This window comes from Schistocerca serialis, chromosome 11 (assembly GCF_023864345.2).
Source record: "Schistocerca serialis cubense isolate TAMUIC-IGC-003099 chromosome 11, iqSchSeri2.2, whole genome shotgun sequence".
Taxonomy (NCBI): domain Eukaryota; kingdom Metazoa; phylum Arthropoda; class Insecta; order Orthoptera; family Acrididae; genus Schistocerca; species Schistocerca serialis.
The window spans coordinates 83727165-83747246 of record NC_064648.1 but is presented as its reverse complement, the minus strand read 5'-3'; the positions used below and the strand labels follow the sequence as shown (position 1 = coordinate 83747246).

The window sequence follows — 20082 nt, the reverse complement described above, 5'->3', positions numbered from 1 at the left end:
GTAAAACTAAATCCCTAGTGGTGACATTGTGTGAAATTTAGATTATTTGGGTGGAAGAACAAATTTATTTACAGATGAACTGTGAAACATCGACAGTTTAAAAAAAATGTAATAGGGGTAGTGATATGGCAAAGGTCGTGAATATTTTTACAAATTTCAGAATGGAAAATAGAAAACGTGGGAACGGTTTCTTTAGAGGAATCATTGTAACTATTTTTTTAGACCAAGCACCCTCATTAGGGGAGCAATATAACTGTGTTATTCATAGATACATTCAGAACCCAAACTTTAATTTTAATAAATACACTGATTTGGACATCATACTACTTCCATATCATTCTGCTTACACAGCACAGCAAGAACACACACTCGTACACACACACATGTGTGGGTGCACAAAAACACACACACATAATCACACACACACATACACACACACACACACACACACACACACACACTTTACAATATACATACATATATTTTACTTCAATTTTTTTCATGATCCTCTGTAAACATACACATGGACATAGACCATATATTTTTAATAAGAGTCACATATATATATATATATATATATATATATATATGTGTGTGTGTGTGTGTGTGTGTGTGTGTGTGTGTGTGTGTGTGTGTGTATAACAGAGAATTTGTATATAGTCCAGGATATCCTTCAAAACCCCGTTTCCAATCCAACCTAATTTGGCACTGAAACAGCACACATCTGGAGTATTGACCCTGCGGGGCTTATAACCTTACACCCCCAATAACAACCGAGATATGGTTTAAAAGGTGTTTTTCCTGATCTCTGGCATACTGCCTGCCTTGCACGACAGGTATGTTGTATGGTGACGATATCAGCCTGCCTTACTGACCTGCTTTGCAGTACAGTCTACTCGTAGGCGGCAGGGAACAGTTACCCTACATGACAGATATGTTTTATTGGAATGGTACAACTGATTTTATCGGTCTGTTTAACATGACAACCTACATGTCAAGCACAAAAATAGTTGTCAAGTCCTGACAAGTAGGCTACTGTAATATTTTCCTGTTTTATAGATGTGTTTTGCAGAGGGTATATGTATGGGTAGACTTGCTGAGGAAAGTTTCATGTGTACATAGGAGGGGAAGGATATGGAGAGGGCCAGTAGGAGAAAGACAGTGATGACGCTAATAGGGGATGGGCAAGGCAAAGGTCAGAAGTGGACAGACAGAGAGAGGAATAGGAGTATGGGGACAGAGAGGGGCAAAAGGGGAACAGAGACAGTTGGAGCAACAGAAGATGGATGGAAATTGGGGGAGGAGGAGTCCGATGTGAAAAGTGACATGCAGACAATGAAGAGGATGAGGTGAGGAAGTGAAGGGAGGAAAAGATAGGAGAATGACTGGTGCATGGGGGAGGATGAGATAGAAATGGAAGGAGAAAATGGACAGAGAGAAGGGGCAGGACAGGATGGTCAGAGATTTGAGGAGGGAGATATAGGTGGAGGGGAGGGGGAGGAGATGACAGGAAAAACTGTGGTGGAGGAGGAATAGGACAGAGAAAGAGAGAAAAAGATATGGACAGAGGCATGGGGAGAGAGACATGGTGGAAGAGACAGGCCATATGGGATGGGCAGGAAGGGGGAGTAGGATATGTAAAGACAGAGACAGCTGAGGTGGAAGCATGGGGTGGATGGAGAAATGGGGGAAGAAGAGGTGGACACAGAGAGGAGGGAGTAGATTTGTGCATTATATGTATCGAATGTTTATGCAAATGAAGACACTGGGTAAGGACAAGTATATACATGAAGGGGAAGTGTTGTTACCAAAAATCAGATTTGTTCAAAGTATTCTAATCAACATTTTCATGGGGGTAGGATACATATTTTCAGTTGCGATAATTTCAGTGCCATCTATCACAAAGCGAAAAAAGTGGTGCAGCTAAAATATTCATATGTCTTTACGTACTACACAAATATGTAATAAAAGATGGGGGTTCCTATTTTAAAAAACGCAGTTGATATCCGTTTGACCTATGGCAGTGTCACCTAGTAGGCCAACTATAGCGCCATCTGGTTTCCCCATTCAAGCGAGACAAGTTTCGTTCTTTGTAGGTTTTCGTTTGACGCTTATTTCGTGAGATATTTGGCCTAGTCACGAACAATGGACCACCATATATATATATATATATATATATATATATATATATATATATATATATATATATATCGGTTACCAGTCACTGAATGTTGGACTATGTATTGACTGATCCAGAGATGAGATTCTTCCTATACGTCAGTCAGGGGTCCTGAAGATGGTGCAATGTAGTGCTGAAACTTTTTGCTCAAATAAAATAACTGAAAATTTAGACAGCTAAAAGTGTTTTGGTTTGACATTTTAAAACCACAGAATATTATTCAACGTCCCCTTGTGGCATATATCAACACTGAGATAACGTACAACACAATTTTGCACAATTATGCGGATTTTGTTACTTGTGACGAAATGTTGTTCTGTCTTCATTATAAATTTACTTCTCTTTTCTCAGTGATCCTGTAATCATTTTGCACCATTCTGATTAGTTCTTTTCATGCAGTGGAGGTTTCATAATGTTAAAGAGTGCTACCAAAATGAAAGACATAAGATAACGAAATTTCATGCAAAGTGTCAACTTGACGATGCACAGCAAACTGCGAAATTGGCCCAATAATTTGTGGATGAGATAAAATTATCGCATCGTTCAGCGAGGAAGTCGTTTTCAACTCTGACCACTCGGGATTTGGATATGTGTATGAAAGGAACCCTGGAAACTGGAAGTACCAAGGGTGTTGTATCAATATCAAATACCGTAACAGACTCTTATTCAGTTATGTCGACAGCTAATTTCGATGGTAGATACTCTGGAAAGTTATGTATTGTGCTGTCAGAAGTTGGAGGAGTTAAACCCCCTGCGATTCTTTCTCGTTAGCATGATATTGTAAGGGCAACACGGAAATTTACGTCACACCAAGCAAGAGAGGGAAAATGGGGGTAAGAGTACTACAACTATGCTATGAGCACTGCTATTATCCAATAACTGATCAAAATAACTGGCTTTTGTGTGACCCCTGGTCTGCGTGTAAAAATCATACTCCTTTAGCGCGAAGTATCCACTCTGAAAAGTGTCTGACAATGCAAGATGAACAAATACAGCCTCTGGATGTTTGTTTTTTCTGAGCCTGTTAAACATATTATCACACTGTTGCAGCTATGCCTTAAAGTATAGCCAATTCCACGATAAGCTCCTAGACACACTGTTTCACTTTCGGTCACATGTCATCATAGCCCATCAGTTCTCATCACCAGGTTACACCAATATGATTCGATATGTATTCTTTGAGACAGGATACCCAGCTGAACATTCTTCACAGTTTGCAACTTCCATGGAGTTCGCCTTAAATCGTAATGGTGTGAACCTCTGGGGTCACTGTGGCACACCATTTTTCATTTGCTGCTCGAGGTGGAAGTTAATGGTTTGCTTTTAATATTTCTTGAATGTCGACGATTTCCATTTTGTGGAATACACACACCCCGTAAAAGGTTGGTGTCAGCACCTCCTGCTCAGTCAATTTCTGTCTCCCTCCTAATGCACATGATGTGGCATTATCAGCTAATATTTTTCCAGTCATTGTTAACACAACGCTTTCAAATGAGCCTTTCTAAAGATTGAATTTGCGAACTCACACTTGAGGGCTTCCTTGTAAGCTGCGGGCTTGTGGGACTATACTTCCATCAGCTTCTCCCCATTGGCAATTTCTTCATGCTCCCATACTTGATAATATGCTCCATGACTGGAAATTCCAATGAGCACGCGCTAAGTGCTGCAGGCCATTTTCGAACTGTATCAACGAGGGTTACTGTCCATTCTCGAAATTCTGAAGTGCTGTTCTTTGTGGAAGTACTGGAAAGGACTGGGAAGTCCGTTAAGTCTGATGAAAAATATTCGCAGATTTTCTTTTTTTTAAATGGAATGGCTCTAAACGTAATGAGATTCAAATGGTGATCACAGCAATGAATGTCTGAAGTACAAGTGATTTTACAGCTTGTGTCCACTTATCCAGTCATACTCGCTTTGTGACAAGTAGGTCATGTCCGTGCACATGTTGGGAGCGAATGCTGCTCCGCATACTCCCAGCTTCACCTTCAACTACCAGGAGGGTCCAGTAGATTGTTGCCAAGAATTGCCTCCATACTCCACCCCCCACCCCCCCCCCCCCCCACCCCACTCGACCACTCTGGAACGTCTGGGTCCACGTTTGAATACCCAGCGCAACCCAAGTCACTGTCAGCATATTTTAGTTCCACAACACCGCTTTCAGTGCTCAGTGCACGGACACTACAGACAGGATAAATGGCACACAACTTTTTTACTTGTGTAGAAAGCTCAAGAATCAATTGCAGTTAAACAGCAGTATCCCTTGGAGGTAGTGCAAACCTATGCAGAGGCCGTCCCTGATACCGAGTAGAGAGCAGGCTAAAGCAGCTCTGAAAAAGAATTTTAGACCTCGAAACTAAAGATGGGTGTGACGTTATGGACCGTATCATTAGAGATACTGATACTTGCGATCATTAGGTCATTGCAACGCCAATGATAACTGAAGTTCATCAAAAAGATGTGGAGAGTACTTAACCTGGACAGATAATGAATTAGTACAATTGTTAGCATCCTGCTCAGATAATTAATAGAGATTTTTTAGTCCATATTGAGCGGACATAGACGAATCAGAGCAAAGTATAGATTGACTGTAAATCGTACAAGGGAGGTGATGTTGTCTTCAGTCCTGAGGCTGATTTGATGCAGCTCTCCATGCTACTCTATCCTGTGCAAGCTTCTTAATCTCTGAGTAACTACTGCAACCAACATCCTTCTGAATCTGCTTAGTGTATTCATCTCTTGGTCTCCCTCTACCATTTTTACCTTCCACGCTTCCCTCCAGTACTAAATTGCTGATCACTTGATGCCTCAGAACGTGTCCTACCAACGACCCCTTCTTCTAGTCAAGTTAAGCCACAAATTACTCTTCTCAGCATTAGTCACATGATCTACCCATCTAATCTTCAGCATTCATCTGTACCACCAGATTTCGAAAGCTACTACTCTCTTCTTGTCTGAACTATTTATCGTCCATGTTCCACTTCCGTACATGGCTACACTCCACACAAATACTTGCAGAAAAGACTTCTTGACACTTAAATCTATACTCGACGTTCACAAATTTTTCTTCTTCAGAATCCCTTTCCTAGTAAATGCCAGGTCTACATTTTATATCTTCTCTACTTCGACCATCATTCATTTTGCTTCCCAAATAGCAAAACTCATCTACTACTTTAAGTGTCTCAATTCCAAGTCTAATTTCCTCACCACCCAGTGATTTAATCCGACTACTTTCCATTACCCTTGTTTTGCTTTTATTGATGTTCATCTTATATCCTCCTTTCTAGACACTCCATTCCGTTCAACTTATCTTCCTCGGTCCTTTGCTGTCTCTGATGGAATTACAATGTCATCGGCAAACTTCCAAGGTTTTATTTTTTCTCCATGGATTTTAATTCCTACTTCATATTGTTCTTTTGTTTCCTTTACTGCTTGCTCAATATACAGATTGAATAACGTCAGGGATAGGCTACAACCCTGTCTCACTCCATTACCAACGACTGCTTCCCTTTCATGCCCCTCGACTCTTATATCTGTCATTTGGTTTCTGTACAAATCGTAAATGTGCCTATAAATGCAATAAGGATGTAAAAGTCCTACCATGGTTGAATAATAAAACTCGGAAAATGCTGAGGGATGGCAGAGTGATCAGAAAAGAGCTCAGCAATGTCTACAACCCAAAGTTAGTCGCAAATCATATATATGTCACAACATCGACGTACGAAGCACACAACAAACTCCACAGCCAGGCCTTAGCTAACTATCTAACACAGAACATGACTTAAGTTGGGAATAAGTGCAATCATTATATGGATCGAGGGTTTCAATCGAGTTACTCATTGACAAGTACGATGTGCCAATAAATGAGAGGAAAATGAAAGCCGAAGTTTTGAATTTCGCGTACAGGATATCAGCCACACAGGAAGACTATATTAGATTATATTGACATATTGTCGTCTGACGGCGCTCAGATGCCCGTATGGAGGACGTAGCAATTGCCACCCCCACCGTACTGAATCAGCTGAAAGAGTTGAAAACAAGTAAGTCGCCAGGTCTGGATGGAATTTTACAGCGAGTACATTTTATTGTCCCTTTAATTAATTAGCATTTAACGCCAATCGCTCTTCCACATCGAAGTCACGAGGGACTGGAATAAAGCACCGGTGACTCTTGTGTACAAGAAGGGTGAAAAGACCCGACCAGTTGTGTTGACCTCCACTGCCAGTTTTCAGCAGAGACGAGGCTACAGTTAGGAGAGCCTCATGGAAGTGTGATGCGGCCGCTTTTGTATTCTTTATATGTAAGTGATCTGACAGCAGCAATCTGAAACTGTGTGTTGATGAGACTGTAGTGTATGGGAAAGTGTCATCGCATAATGCCTGTAGGATTATAAAAGATGGCTTAGAAAGAATTTTTATTTGATGTGATGAATAGCAGCTAGAAAATTGTGTGTTAATGCAAGAGCACAGTATTAATGGGGATGCTGTTTGAGAAAGGGTAGTGCTGAAACTGGTTGCTCAAATAAAGTAACTGAAAATTTAGACAGCTAAAGATGTTTGGGTTTGACGTTTCAAAACCATAGAATGTTATTCAACGTCGATTAAATATCAAGGGACAATGTCCAAAGTGATGCGAACTGAAATGAGAACATAGGGACGTTAGTAGGGATGGCGAATGTTTAGACCAGTTCCATGATCTGGGATTATTCGATAGTTTATTTTTGTTTCTGTCGCTTAGACGTGCGTTTAAAATTTGGTTGATTTTCTGAAAATATCCCTTATCGTTGATTACCAACCTGATTTCGTGAGATTTCTTCTGATGTACCCTTTCACGCCAGACACCTGGGGTCCTTTTTATGTTTCGAGACGTAGTTCCACGTCAGTTGCGTGTAACATTGCTGCGAGTAGTCATCTCTGTCGAAGTGGCATTTTTTGTGACAATTCTGCCATAAACACTGCCTCCGGACGCCTCATAAATTATAACGATGTTGATAATGTTTGTCGTCCATTAGTTAAATCCCATTTTGGTCATAGACCTAGCAGGTAATTGATACACATGAAATGTATTTGCAGTTGCGAATATGGACAACCATTAGATGTATGATGGAATGACGACAACGAAAATTTGTACCAGACTGCGACTCTAACCCGCATTTCTCGCTTATCGCCATTATGCTACCTAAGCAAGACCCAAAGGTCCACATGTCATTAACCATGTGTCAACAGCCTGCACTCCCACATCCCTTGTGTCTGGGTGGTTGTAATTAGTCTTTCCCTATTCAACTCGTTATGGCACAGAAACTAATGAACGTACGAGGACCAAACTTGGTAGCATCAATTTCAGGGACATGGAGAATAACGCAAAATCACCTGAATTAAAACACTTTCAATGTGCTGCTACGGTACAGCATACCATTACGTACTGGTACCATTATGTCTGCAAAAGGTGCTCAGTATGGTGCCCATCAGTGCCCAGAAGAGTCTGAAAGCACAGTATTGCATTGTGAACAGCAAAGTGAAGCATGTTCATAGATATGGTGTGTATGGCTTTTGGAATGCTTGGCTTCAGATCAGCACAAGTCTAAACGTTCCACTGGTAAACCCTGTCCTTCAGGTAGCCCCACAACCAGAAATTACAGGGAGTGAGATCAGGTGATCGTGCCGGCCAAGCATTCGGAAACGATAGCATGATAATTTGATCGTTTCCAAACATGTTTCGGAGAAGCAGGTGAACTTCACGAGCGATGTGCGCTAGGGCCCCGTCTTGGGTGAAAACTGTTGAAATCATAACATGATGGCGAGGCATATCACAGGAATGCTGGCCTGTGACACTGCATGTCTTTGGTCCTTGAGCGCCAGTCTATTCAAAAAAGAAATGGGCCGATGATGAACATGGCCATGAAGGCACACCAAACAGTGATGTGTTCACCATACAGAGGAACTTCATGCTCAGAGATTGGTTCAAACCACCTTCCATATAGTGGACCACTGGATGTTCAACTTTCATGACACAAGACATGCACTGCCTGACGATTAGGAATGTGTGCAGCGTTGTCTGCCATGGGACCAGCGATTTCATCAACCACCTGTGGTGGTGTCGGCCTCTTCCCAGAGCGACGCCCAGTTCTCCAGTTGATACAAACTTCTTCATCATGCTCTGTACAGCAGGTGGAGAAAGAGGGCCCTTCCATAATCTTTTCAGCTAGCCATATTCTTCTGAGCTACACGTTCACTGCCTTGTCGTCTCTCTCTAGTAGATAGTTGTCTTTAACTCAATTACACAAATTCACAAAAGCTGTCATTTGTGTGAAGAGTGTTCAAATGAAAAGAAGAAAAAGGTTGTAATAACCAAACAGTTGAAATATGCATCTGCCACCTTGGGAAAACGTGGTGATACCTGTAGGGGTGCGAATGTAACGTCATCTCCCCCCCCCCCCCCCATAAAAAATTCAAAGCTGTGCCATCAGTTGCAAGGAGAAGTTGACAGTCTATTTCGATGTTCGTGGTCCGGTACTCACCGAATCCGTCGGACACGGAAAAGCCATTAATAGTGACGTGTACTGTGAGACACTACATATCCTACGCAAGTCCATCCAGAACATACAGCCTGGGCTGCTGTAGGAGGGAGCGATTCAGCGCCACGGTAACGCAAGTCACACGTCATCAACGTCACACGAAATGTAATAGCCAAGGTCATGTGGCAGCAGCTTGGTCACCTACCCTACCCCGCGGTCATAGTCGGCCTGCGACTTCCCAGTGTTTGGTCCAATAAAAAAAGAAAAATTAAAACTGAAAGCGTTTCAGTTCTGACGATGTGTTGAAGGGCACAGCGTATGACTGGCTCCTGTCGCCGTTACAGGAAGTCCAGAACCAGGAAATCATTCGACTCGTGAAACAATGGGACAGCGGGATACTTGTGCTTTAGCCTCTGGTGATTGCTTTTGAATAACGACTTCCATTATACTCATAATGTTGTTCAGTAACGTTTGTTTTCAATAACTTCATAGAGTGATGCAAGATACAAAATATATCTGCAAATTTCAGCAACCGGTGTGACATATTGCCACTGTAGTTCTAATGAGTTGGTATCTTGACAGTGTGATCAAAAGTAGCCGGGCTCCTGGCTGAAAACGACTTACAAGTTCGTGGCGCCCTCCACCGGTAATGCTGGAATTCAATATGAAAGTTTCTTGCGGGATGGCAGCCCATTCTTCACGGAGTGCTACGCTGGTGAGATATATCGATGTCGGTCGGCGAGGCCTGGCACGAGGTCGGCGTTCCAAAATATCTGAAAGGTGTTCTATAGGATTCAAGTCTGGACTTTCTGCAGGCCAGTCCATTACAAGGATGTTATTGTCGTGTAACCACTCTGCCACAGGCCGGCCATTATGAACAGGTGCTCGATTGTGTTGGAAGATGCAGATACCATCCCCGAATTGCTCTTCAACAGTGGAAAGCAAAAAGATGCTTAAAACATCAATACAGGCCTGTGCTATGATAATGCCACGCAAAACAACAAGGGGGGCAAGTCCCCTCCATGAAAAACTCGACCACACCATAACACCACCGCCTCGGAATATTACTGTTGGCACTACACACGCTGGTAGATGGCGTTCACCAGGCATTCGCCATACCCACACCCTGCCATCGGATCGCCACATTCTGTACCGTGATTCTTCACTCGATACAATGTTTTTCCACTGTTCAATCGTCCTTGCTTACGCTCCTTACACCAGGCGAGGGGACGTTCGGCATTTAGTGGCATGATGTGTGGCCTATGAGCAGCCTCTCGATCGTGAAATCCAAGTTCTTTCACCTCCCGCGACTGTCATAGTACTCGCAGTGGATATGATACAGCTTGGACGAGGTCGGCCTGTATGATTTTGTGCTGTACGTGTCCCTTCACGTTTCCACGTCACTATCAAATCGGAAACAGTAGACCTAGGGATGTTTAGGAGTGTGGAAATATCGCGTACAGACGTATTATACAAGTGACATCAAATCACCTAACCGCGTTCGAAGACCTTGACTTCTGCAGAGCGCCCCATTCTGCTCTCTCATGATGTCAAATGACTACTGAGGTCGCTGATATGAGGTACCTGGCAGCAGGTGGCAGCACAGTGCTCCTAATATGAAAAACGTAAGTTTTTGGGAGTGTCTGCGTGCTTTGTATAATATAGTGGACATGTACATCCATCTACATCTATATACATACTCCACTGGTAACCATATGGCGCAAAGCGATAGATACCATGTTCCAGTAGTATTAGTCATTTCATTTCCTGTGTGCTCACAAATGGAGCGAGGGAGAAACGATTGTACACATCCATCCATAAGAGCCATAACTACTCTTAGCTTTCCTTCGTGATCCTTTCGCAATATGTACGTTGACAGTAGTAGAACCGATACATAGACAGGTGAAAAGAGTGGTTCTCTACATTTCCTTAGTGTTTCGCGGAAAATGTGTCCTCTTTGCTTCAGGGATAGCCGTATGAGTACTCGAAGCATCTCCACAATACTTGTGTGTTGATCGAAACTACCATTAACAAATCTAGCAACACACCCATGAATTGCTTGGATGACTTCCTTTAATATGACCTGGTGGGCATCCAAAACACTCGAGCAGTATCCAAGAATTGGTTGAGCTAGTGTTCTATACACAGTCACCTTTATAAGTGAGAAACAGTTTCTTATAATACTGTCAATAAACCGAAGTCGACCACTCGACATCCCCACTAACGTCCTCACGTTCTCGTTTCATATCGTATCAGTTTGCTACATTATGCCTAGATATTTAGTACACGTTCCTTTATCAAAAAACATTCTCACTTATATTATATTCATACATTAGAGGAATTTTTTCCTATTCATCTTCATTAACACGTATTTTTCTAGCTGCCATTCATCACATCAAGCAAAAATTCTTTCTAACTCATCTTGTATTCTCCTACAGTCATCAAACGAGTACACTTTCCCGTACACTACAGCCTCATCAATAATTAGTCGCAGGTTGCTACTCTGTCAGATCATTCCCATATAAAGAGTGCAAAAGCGGTCCCATCAAACTTCCATGAGTCTTCCCCAACGATACCCTTGTCCCTGATTAACATTGGCTGTCGTGACAGTGGTGTTCGTACTTACACTCTTTTCCAAACTGAGAAACATGCTTTCACTTTATTGGGAGCATAAACATAAGAAAAAACTTGAAACAAGGAAGGACTATGACACAATAGTATCTGATAATGTCGAACTGGTATACTTCATGATCGCATGTATCACCGGTAGAATTAATTATTTAGCAGCAATTATTGCACTGTCCACCAAATTTGGGAACGGAACATGGGCAATGGTATTTCAGTTTGTGTGACGTGACGGTATTGGCTCAAACGGCTCTGAGCACTATGGGACTTAACATCTGAGGTCATCAGTCCCCTAGGATTAGAACTACTTAAGCCTAACTAACCTATGAACATCACACACATCCATGCCCGAGGCAGGATTCGAACCTGCAACCGTAGCAGCACCGCAGTTCCGTACTGAAACGCAAAGAACCACTCGGCCACAGCGGCCAGCATGACGATATTTCCCAGACTGCCTGTAATATAATAACTCTATCATGAACGCAAATACTGTTGCTAGTCACAGATGTTGGTGGTCAAAGAATGGTGCTCAATAACATGTAAAACAAGGAAACACTGCAAAACAACCATGGTACTACATCCAAATGTCATTTTATTCCACTCGCACCCCACAGCAAAAACATCTCGATCAATGTGGGCCAGATAACTCATAAAATAGATTGTATTCTACGGTACTGCATGGATACTAGGTGTTTACAAGGAATACTGTAAACAATATCATACTCAAAAAAATGGTTCAAATGGCTCTGAGCACTATGGGACTTAACATCTATGGTCATCAGTCCCCTAGAACTTAGAACTACTTAAACCTAACTAACCTAAGGCCATCACACAACACCAAGTCATCACGAGGCAGAGAAAATCCCTGTTACTATTGTATCATTTTCTTCTGAGAATGGTGGAAACTAAGATAAAAATACAAGTGATAAACATTTTTCCAGAATCATAAAGTTAAAATTACATTATGTATAACAAACTTCTTTCCATACCTAATGTGGGTGGTATTTTTCTAACAAAATCATAAGTTTAAGCAGTGTCCTATTAATAATTGCACATACACCAATGCAAAATGTGTCAGAGTAGCAAGTAACATGTAGAGGCAGACAGTATTTTGGAGTATATCACTGCCATTAATGAAGTTCATATATATGTTGCGTAGAGGAAAATTGCAGAGTAGTTCCTGAGAAACTAATAGATTTCCATGTGGGAAGCGTAATATTTCGTCAGGATGACAAGTCGTTCTTTATACCTACTGACGTCAGTGCGAGGAACGCCATTCACCAGACTGACTGGCACACCGTGTCCTGTCACAGATCACTTGTATGTAGCAGGATGTTGTCCAGAGTTTGCACCTCAAGGGCACATCACTGTTGGAACCAGCAACAACACTTACACATCGCAGAATCTCGTCCCACTGAAGACGACATGTGTTTTCCATGTTCAAATGGCCAAAAAACACTCAGGCACAGATGTGCATATATAACTGCCCTAGGAGAATACAGCATTCGAGTAGCTCTGCCATCCACAAAATCTGTTGTACAGCAGCAGGGAAGTTCTTGCACTGGAAGTGATAGTGAGGCAACCAGCTGATAATGAGATGACTCTTACAATGTCCCTAATCCTAATCAACGTGCATCAGGTTCCTTACAATAGGAGTAGTGATAGCTAAATGTCTGAATGTGGATAATCTTCGTTGTTCTGTAGTAAAGTGTACAAGTGCACTCCCTTCTATTTTGTTGGACTCTTTGAATCTCTAGACATGACTTTAACCTCTCTAAGTGGCGTTATTCCGAGAATTCATCAAACTGTGGGTATGCGTGAACCGATGCACAAACCAGTAGCTGGCAAAGGGAAGTACCTCGCCCGAAGTCCAAGCTTAGTGTAGCACTGTGTGCATCAAAACCACAAAAAAAAGGTTCAAATGTGTGTGAAATCTTATCGGACTTAACTGCTAAGGTCATCAGTCCCTAAGCTTACACACTACTTAACCTAAATTATCCTAAGGACGAACACACAAACCCATGCCCGAGGGAGGATTCGAACCTCTGCCAGGACCAGCTGCACACTCTATGACTCCAGCGCCTAAGACCGCTCGGCTAATCCCGCGTGGCTGAAAACCACATACCAGCTGTTAGCGATTTTATGGTAATTCAGAATTTTCATTTGCTACTTCATCATTCCATAGGAGAGATCAAGGAGGGTCTCACACATCTGTCAGAGTATTAATGTTTATTTTGAGTATGTGAACTCTATGATTTTATTGTTTGTAGAAAAAAGGGCGAGTGCTGCATCGACTGATGGAAATTGGTTTTATCAGCCGTAACATCTTACTTGGCAGAATGAGAGAAACTACTTGTCCTTAATTTTCTTTAACATATAAAAAATTTTGCTGGACATCTTAGCCACATTATAGTGATGCTGTCACATGCGAATGAAATGGTGTACAGGCATACATCAGCGTTGTGAGGTCAATAGTGTGTCAGGAAACTGGAGTTTATTTGGATCAATATTTCGGATTGCAATGTACATCCACATCTACATTTATATATATACTCCGCTAACCACCAAGTGGTGTGTGCGGAGTGCACAATTCGAGGCAAAGTCATATTCCCACCCTCTTTTCCACTCGCCGATCGCGCGAGGGATAAACGACTGTCTGAACGCCTCTGTACAAGCCCTAATTACCCTTATCTTTGAATGCTGATCATTGAGCGACCTGAAAGTTGGTGGTAATAATATAAGCTCTACATCCTTGGCGAAGATTGGGTTTCGAAATTTAGTGAGCAGCCCCTTCCGTTTAGCGCGTCGTGTGTTTCACTTCAAACTTTCTATGAGATTTGTAACGCTCTAGCGGTGGCTAAATGTACCAGTCACGAATTTTGCCGCTTTTCTTTGGACCTTCTCAATCCCTTGAATCAGACCCAACTGATAAGGGTCCCATACAGACGGACAATAAGACTGGACGAGCTAACGTATTGTAAGCCATTTCCTTTGTTGAAGGGTTGCATCGTTTCAGGATTCTACCAATAAACTGAAATCTAGGAACCGCCTTGACCATTCCTTGATAATTCCATTTGAGATCATTTCAAATAGTCACACCCAGATACTTGGCGGATATTACCGCTTCTGAAGACTGGGCATTTATTTTGTACTCGTACATTATTGGGGATTTTCGCCTTGTTATAAGCAGTAGATCACACCTATTAATACGGGCCTCCCCTCCCCTGTTCCTCTCCTCCTGCCCCCGACTCCTCAGCCATTGGCATCCTTTTTCTCCCCTCTCCCCCACCTCCCCCTTCTACCCCTCTTGGCAGGTCCCCAGACTCGCACACGTTACGTGGACATTCGCGCGCCGGAGGTCGCCGCCATCAGTGTTTTGTGTGGTTAGTGTTTAGTGTTCACCGTCCCCTCCATCGTTCACCAGTGCCCTCATCATCTTCAGTGGTTGTGCGTCGTCTCATCAGCTAGCAGTGTGGATTATCGACGAGTGTGAACGGCTCCGTGATTGTCTCTATGTGTCTCCTGTTTTATTGCCCACCGCTCTGTGACTTATGTGTCTTCTCACTGTTTTTGCTGCTTGTGTCTTCTATGGCTGAAGAGCAGCGTAGTGTGCTGCTGACAGCCTGCCTGTTGTACAGGTTTTAAAATAACAATAAAGTAAAAAAAAAAACCTATTAATACTGAGAGATAACTGCCAGTCATTACACCACACATTTATTTTTTGCAAATCCTCACTGATTTCTCCACAACTTTCGTGTGATACTACTTTCCTGTAAACTACAGCATCATCGGCAAACAGTCTAATGCCGATGTCAGTACCATCAACCAGATCGTTTATGTAAACAGTAAAAAGCAGCACACTTTATGCAGCAAGCGACAGTAAGGAACTGAGTCGAACGCCTTTCGAAAGTCGAGAAATATGGCACCAACCTGGGAGCCGGTACGTAGAGCCTGCCGTATATCACGCACAAAGAGGTCCAGCTGTGTCTCACATGATCGCTGTTTCCTAAAACTGTGCTGGTTTCTGCAGATGAGCTTCTCAGAGTCGAAAAAGTTCATTATGTGCGAACACAAAATATGTTCATGATTCTACTACAAATCGATGTCAGTGAAATTAGTCATTAATTATGTGCATCCGATTTTCGACCCTTTTTATTGATCACTATGACCTGCGCCTTCTTCCAGTACTTTGTAACGCTCCTCTGTTGCAATTATCTCTGATAGATGATGAATAGGAATGGTGCTATAGTTGTAGCATAGTCAACATGTAATCTTACAGGGATACTGTCTGGGCCAGTGCCTTCCTGCCGTCTAAGGATCCCATCTACACTAAACACTTTGTCCGCCATCCTTGCGTTTGTTTGATAATTGAAAGGGGAAAAGGTGCTGCAGTCTTCTACCGAAACGAGTTTGTAAAAGCTAGGTTTAGAATTTCGGCCTTCTGTTTACCATCATCCATTACATTACCTGTACTGTCAGCAAGAGAAGATATTGAATTATTTGTGGCTTCATAGATTTTACGTACGGCCAAATTTTTTTGGTATTGTTTTTAGAATCTGCAGATGAAATATTTTCAAATTCGTTAAAATAATCTCTCATTGATCTTTTGACAGCTACTTTCATTTCACATAATTTCTGTTGGTCAGTGGGGAAGTGACTACGTTGAAAACGACTGTGCAAAATTCTTTGCTTTCTCAGCAACTTCCTAATTTGTTTATTGTACCAAGGTGGAGCCTTTCCCTCCCCTACATATCTGCTAGGCACACACTTCTCTAGCACGTGGTGGACAGTACCTCTAAATTCTGACCAAAGATGCTCAATGTCTTTGTGTCCCACGGCGAAAGCTTGGAGCTGACTATGAAGATATTCGTTAATGACACTTTTATTTGCATTCCCAAACAAGAAACCTCTACGCTGTTTCTTTACCTTTTTTGTAACTTCCTCTGACATAGAAGCCACAACGACATTATGGTCGCTAACGCCTTCTTCTAGATTAACTTAAGGTCTGTAGATAAAGCATTAATTTTGTCTCATAAACTGCAGACTTCTCAGCTGCTTTCTGTTGCATTGCACCGACAAGAACATGGGTTAAGAATGTGTGTGTGTTTGTGTGTGTGTGTGTGTGTGTGTGTGTGTGTGTGTGTGTGTGTGTGTGTGCGTGTGTGAGTGAGTAACTGCATGTGTGCATGTATATCTGTGTGTGTGCTGAATGCATGTGTGCTTGCTCGTTACTGTGCCGTCGTGTTTATCTGTGCATGTGGACTCATGTGCATGTGCCATCAAATGTGTTTGTGTGTAGGGGCAGGGGAATCGAATTAGTGTCATAGCCATACCTGAAATATTTCGTCTAAAAGGTTTGCTGGTAAATTTTAGCTTTCTCTAATAGAATGAAGGCTTTCACGGCAGTTGTTGTCATCACTTAACATTTCCGGGCTGAGATGCCGTGGTCCATACATAAGACTCTCCCCTGACATTTCGCCTTCGACTGCGGAAGGCATCCACCGAGGACAATCGGCGAACTGCCAACTGGGCAGTTCGCCAATTGTTCTTGGAGGATGCCTTTTGCAGTCGAAGGCGAAACATCAGGGGAGAGTCTTAAGTACAGACCACAGCATCTCAGCCTGGAAAAGTTAAGTGATTTAGCTTTCTCTGTTTGAAGGGGCTGTATCAGTAAATTTTCTAGTAAATAGATTCAAAAATTTTTCTCCCACAATAGGAAATTTTATTTAAATACGGGAATAAGTGATTTTTTAGTTGCAATTGCTAGTATTAGGATGATTTGCTGAGTGAAGAGGACACGTAGAGTCTGCGTTAATCATCTCTTTCAGTGAAGTGCAAACACTGATCAACAATAGCATCCTGAGCTCATATGAATTCACAATCAGTAATCTATGTGGCAAAATGTAACGTCTGAATTTGTGTAGTGATGGAATGTAGCCGGCCGCGGTGGTCTAGCGGTTCTAGGCGCGCACTCCGGAACCACGCGACTGCTACAGTCGCAGGTTCGAATCCTGCCTCGGGCATGGATGTGTGTGATGTCCTTAGGTTTAAGTAGTTCTAAGTTCTAGGGGACTGATGACCACAAATGTTAAGTCCCATAGTGCTCATAGCCATTTGAACCATTTTTTTGATGGAATGTAAGACTTTCTTATGCTGAGTGAGTGAAGCTTTGTGAGGATGATGCGATCGTATATCTGTACTTCAATGGAGAGGCACTTTTCCACTATTCTGTACTATATGATAGAGGGGGAAAATTTGAAGATTCATTAGTTTTCACTGTTCTGACATGTTTTTAGAACTGGTCGTTATAGTTTACCTCATAAACAGTGTATATATGGAGAAAAATACGAGAACTTCTCTGTTTCTTGCAGGACCCTTCCTGCAGACATGAACAGCAGGGGGCTGCTCCAGTCAGCTACACGGGGGTCAATGGAGGAAGTGCAGGTGCTGCTTGGGGCTGGTGCTGATGTGGGGCACAGAGGATGGACCATGTGGACCGCTCTACATTATGCAGCGAAGCAGGGACATACTGATATTGTGAGGTGTCTGATCGGGAATGGGGCAGAAGTGGATGCCAGGACCGATGTGAGGCAGACGCCTCTACATTTGGCTGCATGGAAAGGCCATGCGGCAGTGGTGCGGCTGCTGGCGGCGTCCTCGGCCGACGTCGATGCCAAGGATCAGTGGGGTAGGACGCCTCTGCACTGGGCGGCACCCTACGGCAACGCAGAGGCGGCGAAGGCGCTGCTGGATGCAGGGGCCGATAGGGACGCCAAGGAGGACGCAGGGAACACTGCGCTGGACTTAGCAAGAGTGAACAAGCGACAATGGATGGTAGAAATCCTATCTAGCATTCCAACAAACGACTGTGATGTGAACTAAATAAAGCTTTGATACATGATTTTTCCTTCTCTTTAAAATAAAATATGCAAAATGTTAAATCAGCAGACATTCTTTGTAAAGGTATTTTCGATCTACATCTAACTACTCCACTAACATCAGAACAAGAGACCGATTCAGGTGGTGCAGTGGTTAAACACTGGCCTCAAACTGGGAGTACGATGGTTCAATCCCATGTCCGGCCTTCCTGATTTAGGTTTTCTGTGATTTCCCTGAATCACTTCAGGCAAATTCTGGGATGGTTCCTTTGACAGGGCACGGCCGACTTCCTTCCTCATCCTCCTCTAATCTGATGAGACCAATGACCTCGCTGTTTGGTCTCTTCTTTCAAATCAACCCAACCCAACTCAGACAAGATTAACAACGTAAGATATTTACAAAGTAATGCAAGTCGTCAGAAGCAAGATTCCATTCTTGAAATCAAGAGACTCCGAAAAATACACCAGGTCTCTACAAGACATAATTACTGAAGAGTACTTGATAGGAGCAGCAAAGGTGCTATGTGAAACTGCTGTAAATTTCACAACATACATATTACTGCCATGTAAGCAGTACGCTTAGAAAGGAATTTTCCTGTGTCTCTACTGGGCAGATAGTCCAATAATTTGTGCCCATGGTTACAATGTCATATTATTAGAAGTATTCACACTACACTAATTCAGATGCCAGACAGAATTTATTGGTGTGCCTGCAGTACAGATAAACACATCAAAAAATGTATGCATCACCACAGCTCCAAGAGTTCCGTAACTAGTAAAGAAAATTGGAATAGAGATCAAAATAAACATCATTTCCGCCCATTTTATTGTTCATGAAAATGGCACATTGCATGTTGTACCATCATAGAGTGAGACGTTCGGAGGTGGTGGTCCAGACTGGTGTACATCCCAGTACCTCTCATACCCAGTCGCAAGTTCTGTTGCGTTGATGCATGCATGTATTTGTCGTGGCAAAGCATCCACAAGTTCATCAAGGCACTGTTTGTCCTGATTGTCCCACTCCTCAATGGCGATTCATTGTAGATCCCTTAGAGTGGTTGATGGGTTACGTTGTAAATATACAGCCCTTTCCAATCTGTCCCAGGCATGCCCGATAAGGTTCATATCTGGAGAATATGCTGGCCACTCGATGTCGTTATACTGAAGGAAGTCGTTCACAAGATGTGCACGATGGGGGCGCCAATTTTCGTCCATGAAGACGAATGTCTCGCCAACGTGCTGCAAATATGAATGCACTATAGGTTGGGGATGGCATTCGCATATTGTACAGCTGTTACAGCGTCTTCCATGGCCACCTGTGGCATGTACGTCGGCCCCACATAATGCCACCCCAAAACAGTAGGGAACCTCCATCTTGCTGCACTTATTGGACAGAATGTCTAAAGCGTTCAGCCTGACCAGGTTGCTTCCTAACACCTCTCTGACGATTGTCTGGTTTAAGGCACATGCGACACTCATCGGTGAAAAGAACCTGATGCCAATCCTGAGTGGTCCATTTGGCATGTTGTTGGGCCCATCTGTACCGTGCTGTATGGTGTTGTGGTTGCAAAGATAGACCTCGCCATGGATGTTGGGAGTGGAGTTGCGCATCATGCAGCCTATTGCGCACAACATGGTAGTGATGCTGTCAGGGTGTCTCCGAGCCATAATCCATAGGTAGCAGTCATCCACTGCAGCATGCTGTATATCCGCAATTTATTTTCTATCATTAATTTCCAAATGAAGTTTATTGTCAACATCCTTAACATTCTGAATGGTGCTGTGCGTCTCCAATCCAATCAGTGCAATACTCCATATCCAGTAATACAGATGATCGTTATTTTAAAGTCAGATTATATTCCCACTGAACCTCAACTGATGAGTGGATG

General features: G+C 42.8%; 1 protein-coding gene across 3 annotated transcripts in view; it reads left to right on the top strand.

Annotated features, from left to right (window-relative positions):
• LOC126426879 (poly [ADP-ribose] polymerase tankyrase-1-like) overlaps positions 1-18216 on the top strand; it is a 92236-nt gene extending 74020 nt beyond the window's left edge. For all 3 annotated transcript variants that reach the window (XM_050088923.1, XM_050088922.1, XM_050088924.1), the window contains one exon: positions 17687-18216. In XM_050088923.1, the coding sequence (XP_049944880.1) occupies positions 17687-18197 (511 nt within the window). In that variant the 3' untranslated portion in view covers positions 18198-18216. The remainder of the gene's footprint in view (positions 1-17686) is intronic.
• The last annotated feature ends 1866 nt before the right edge of the window (positions 18217-20082 follow it).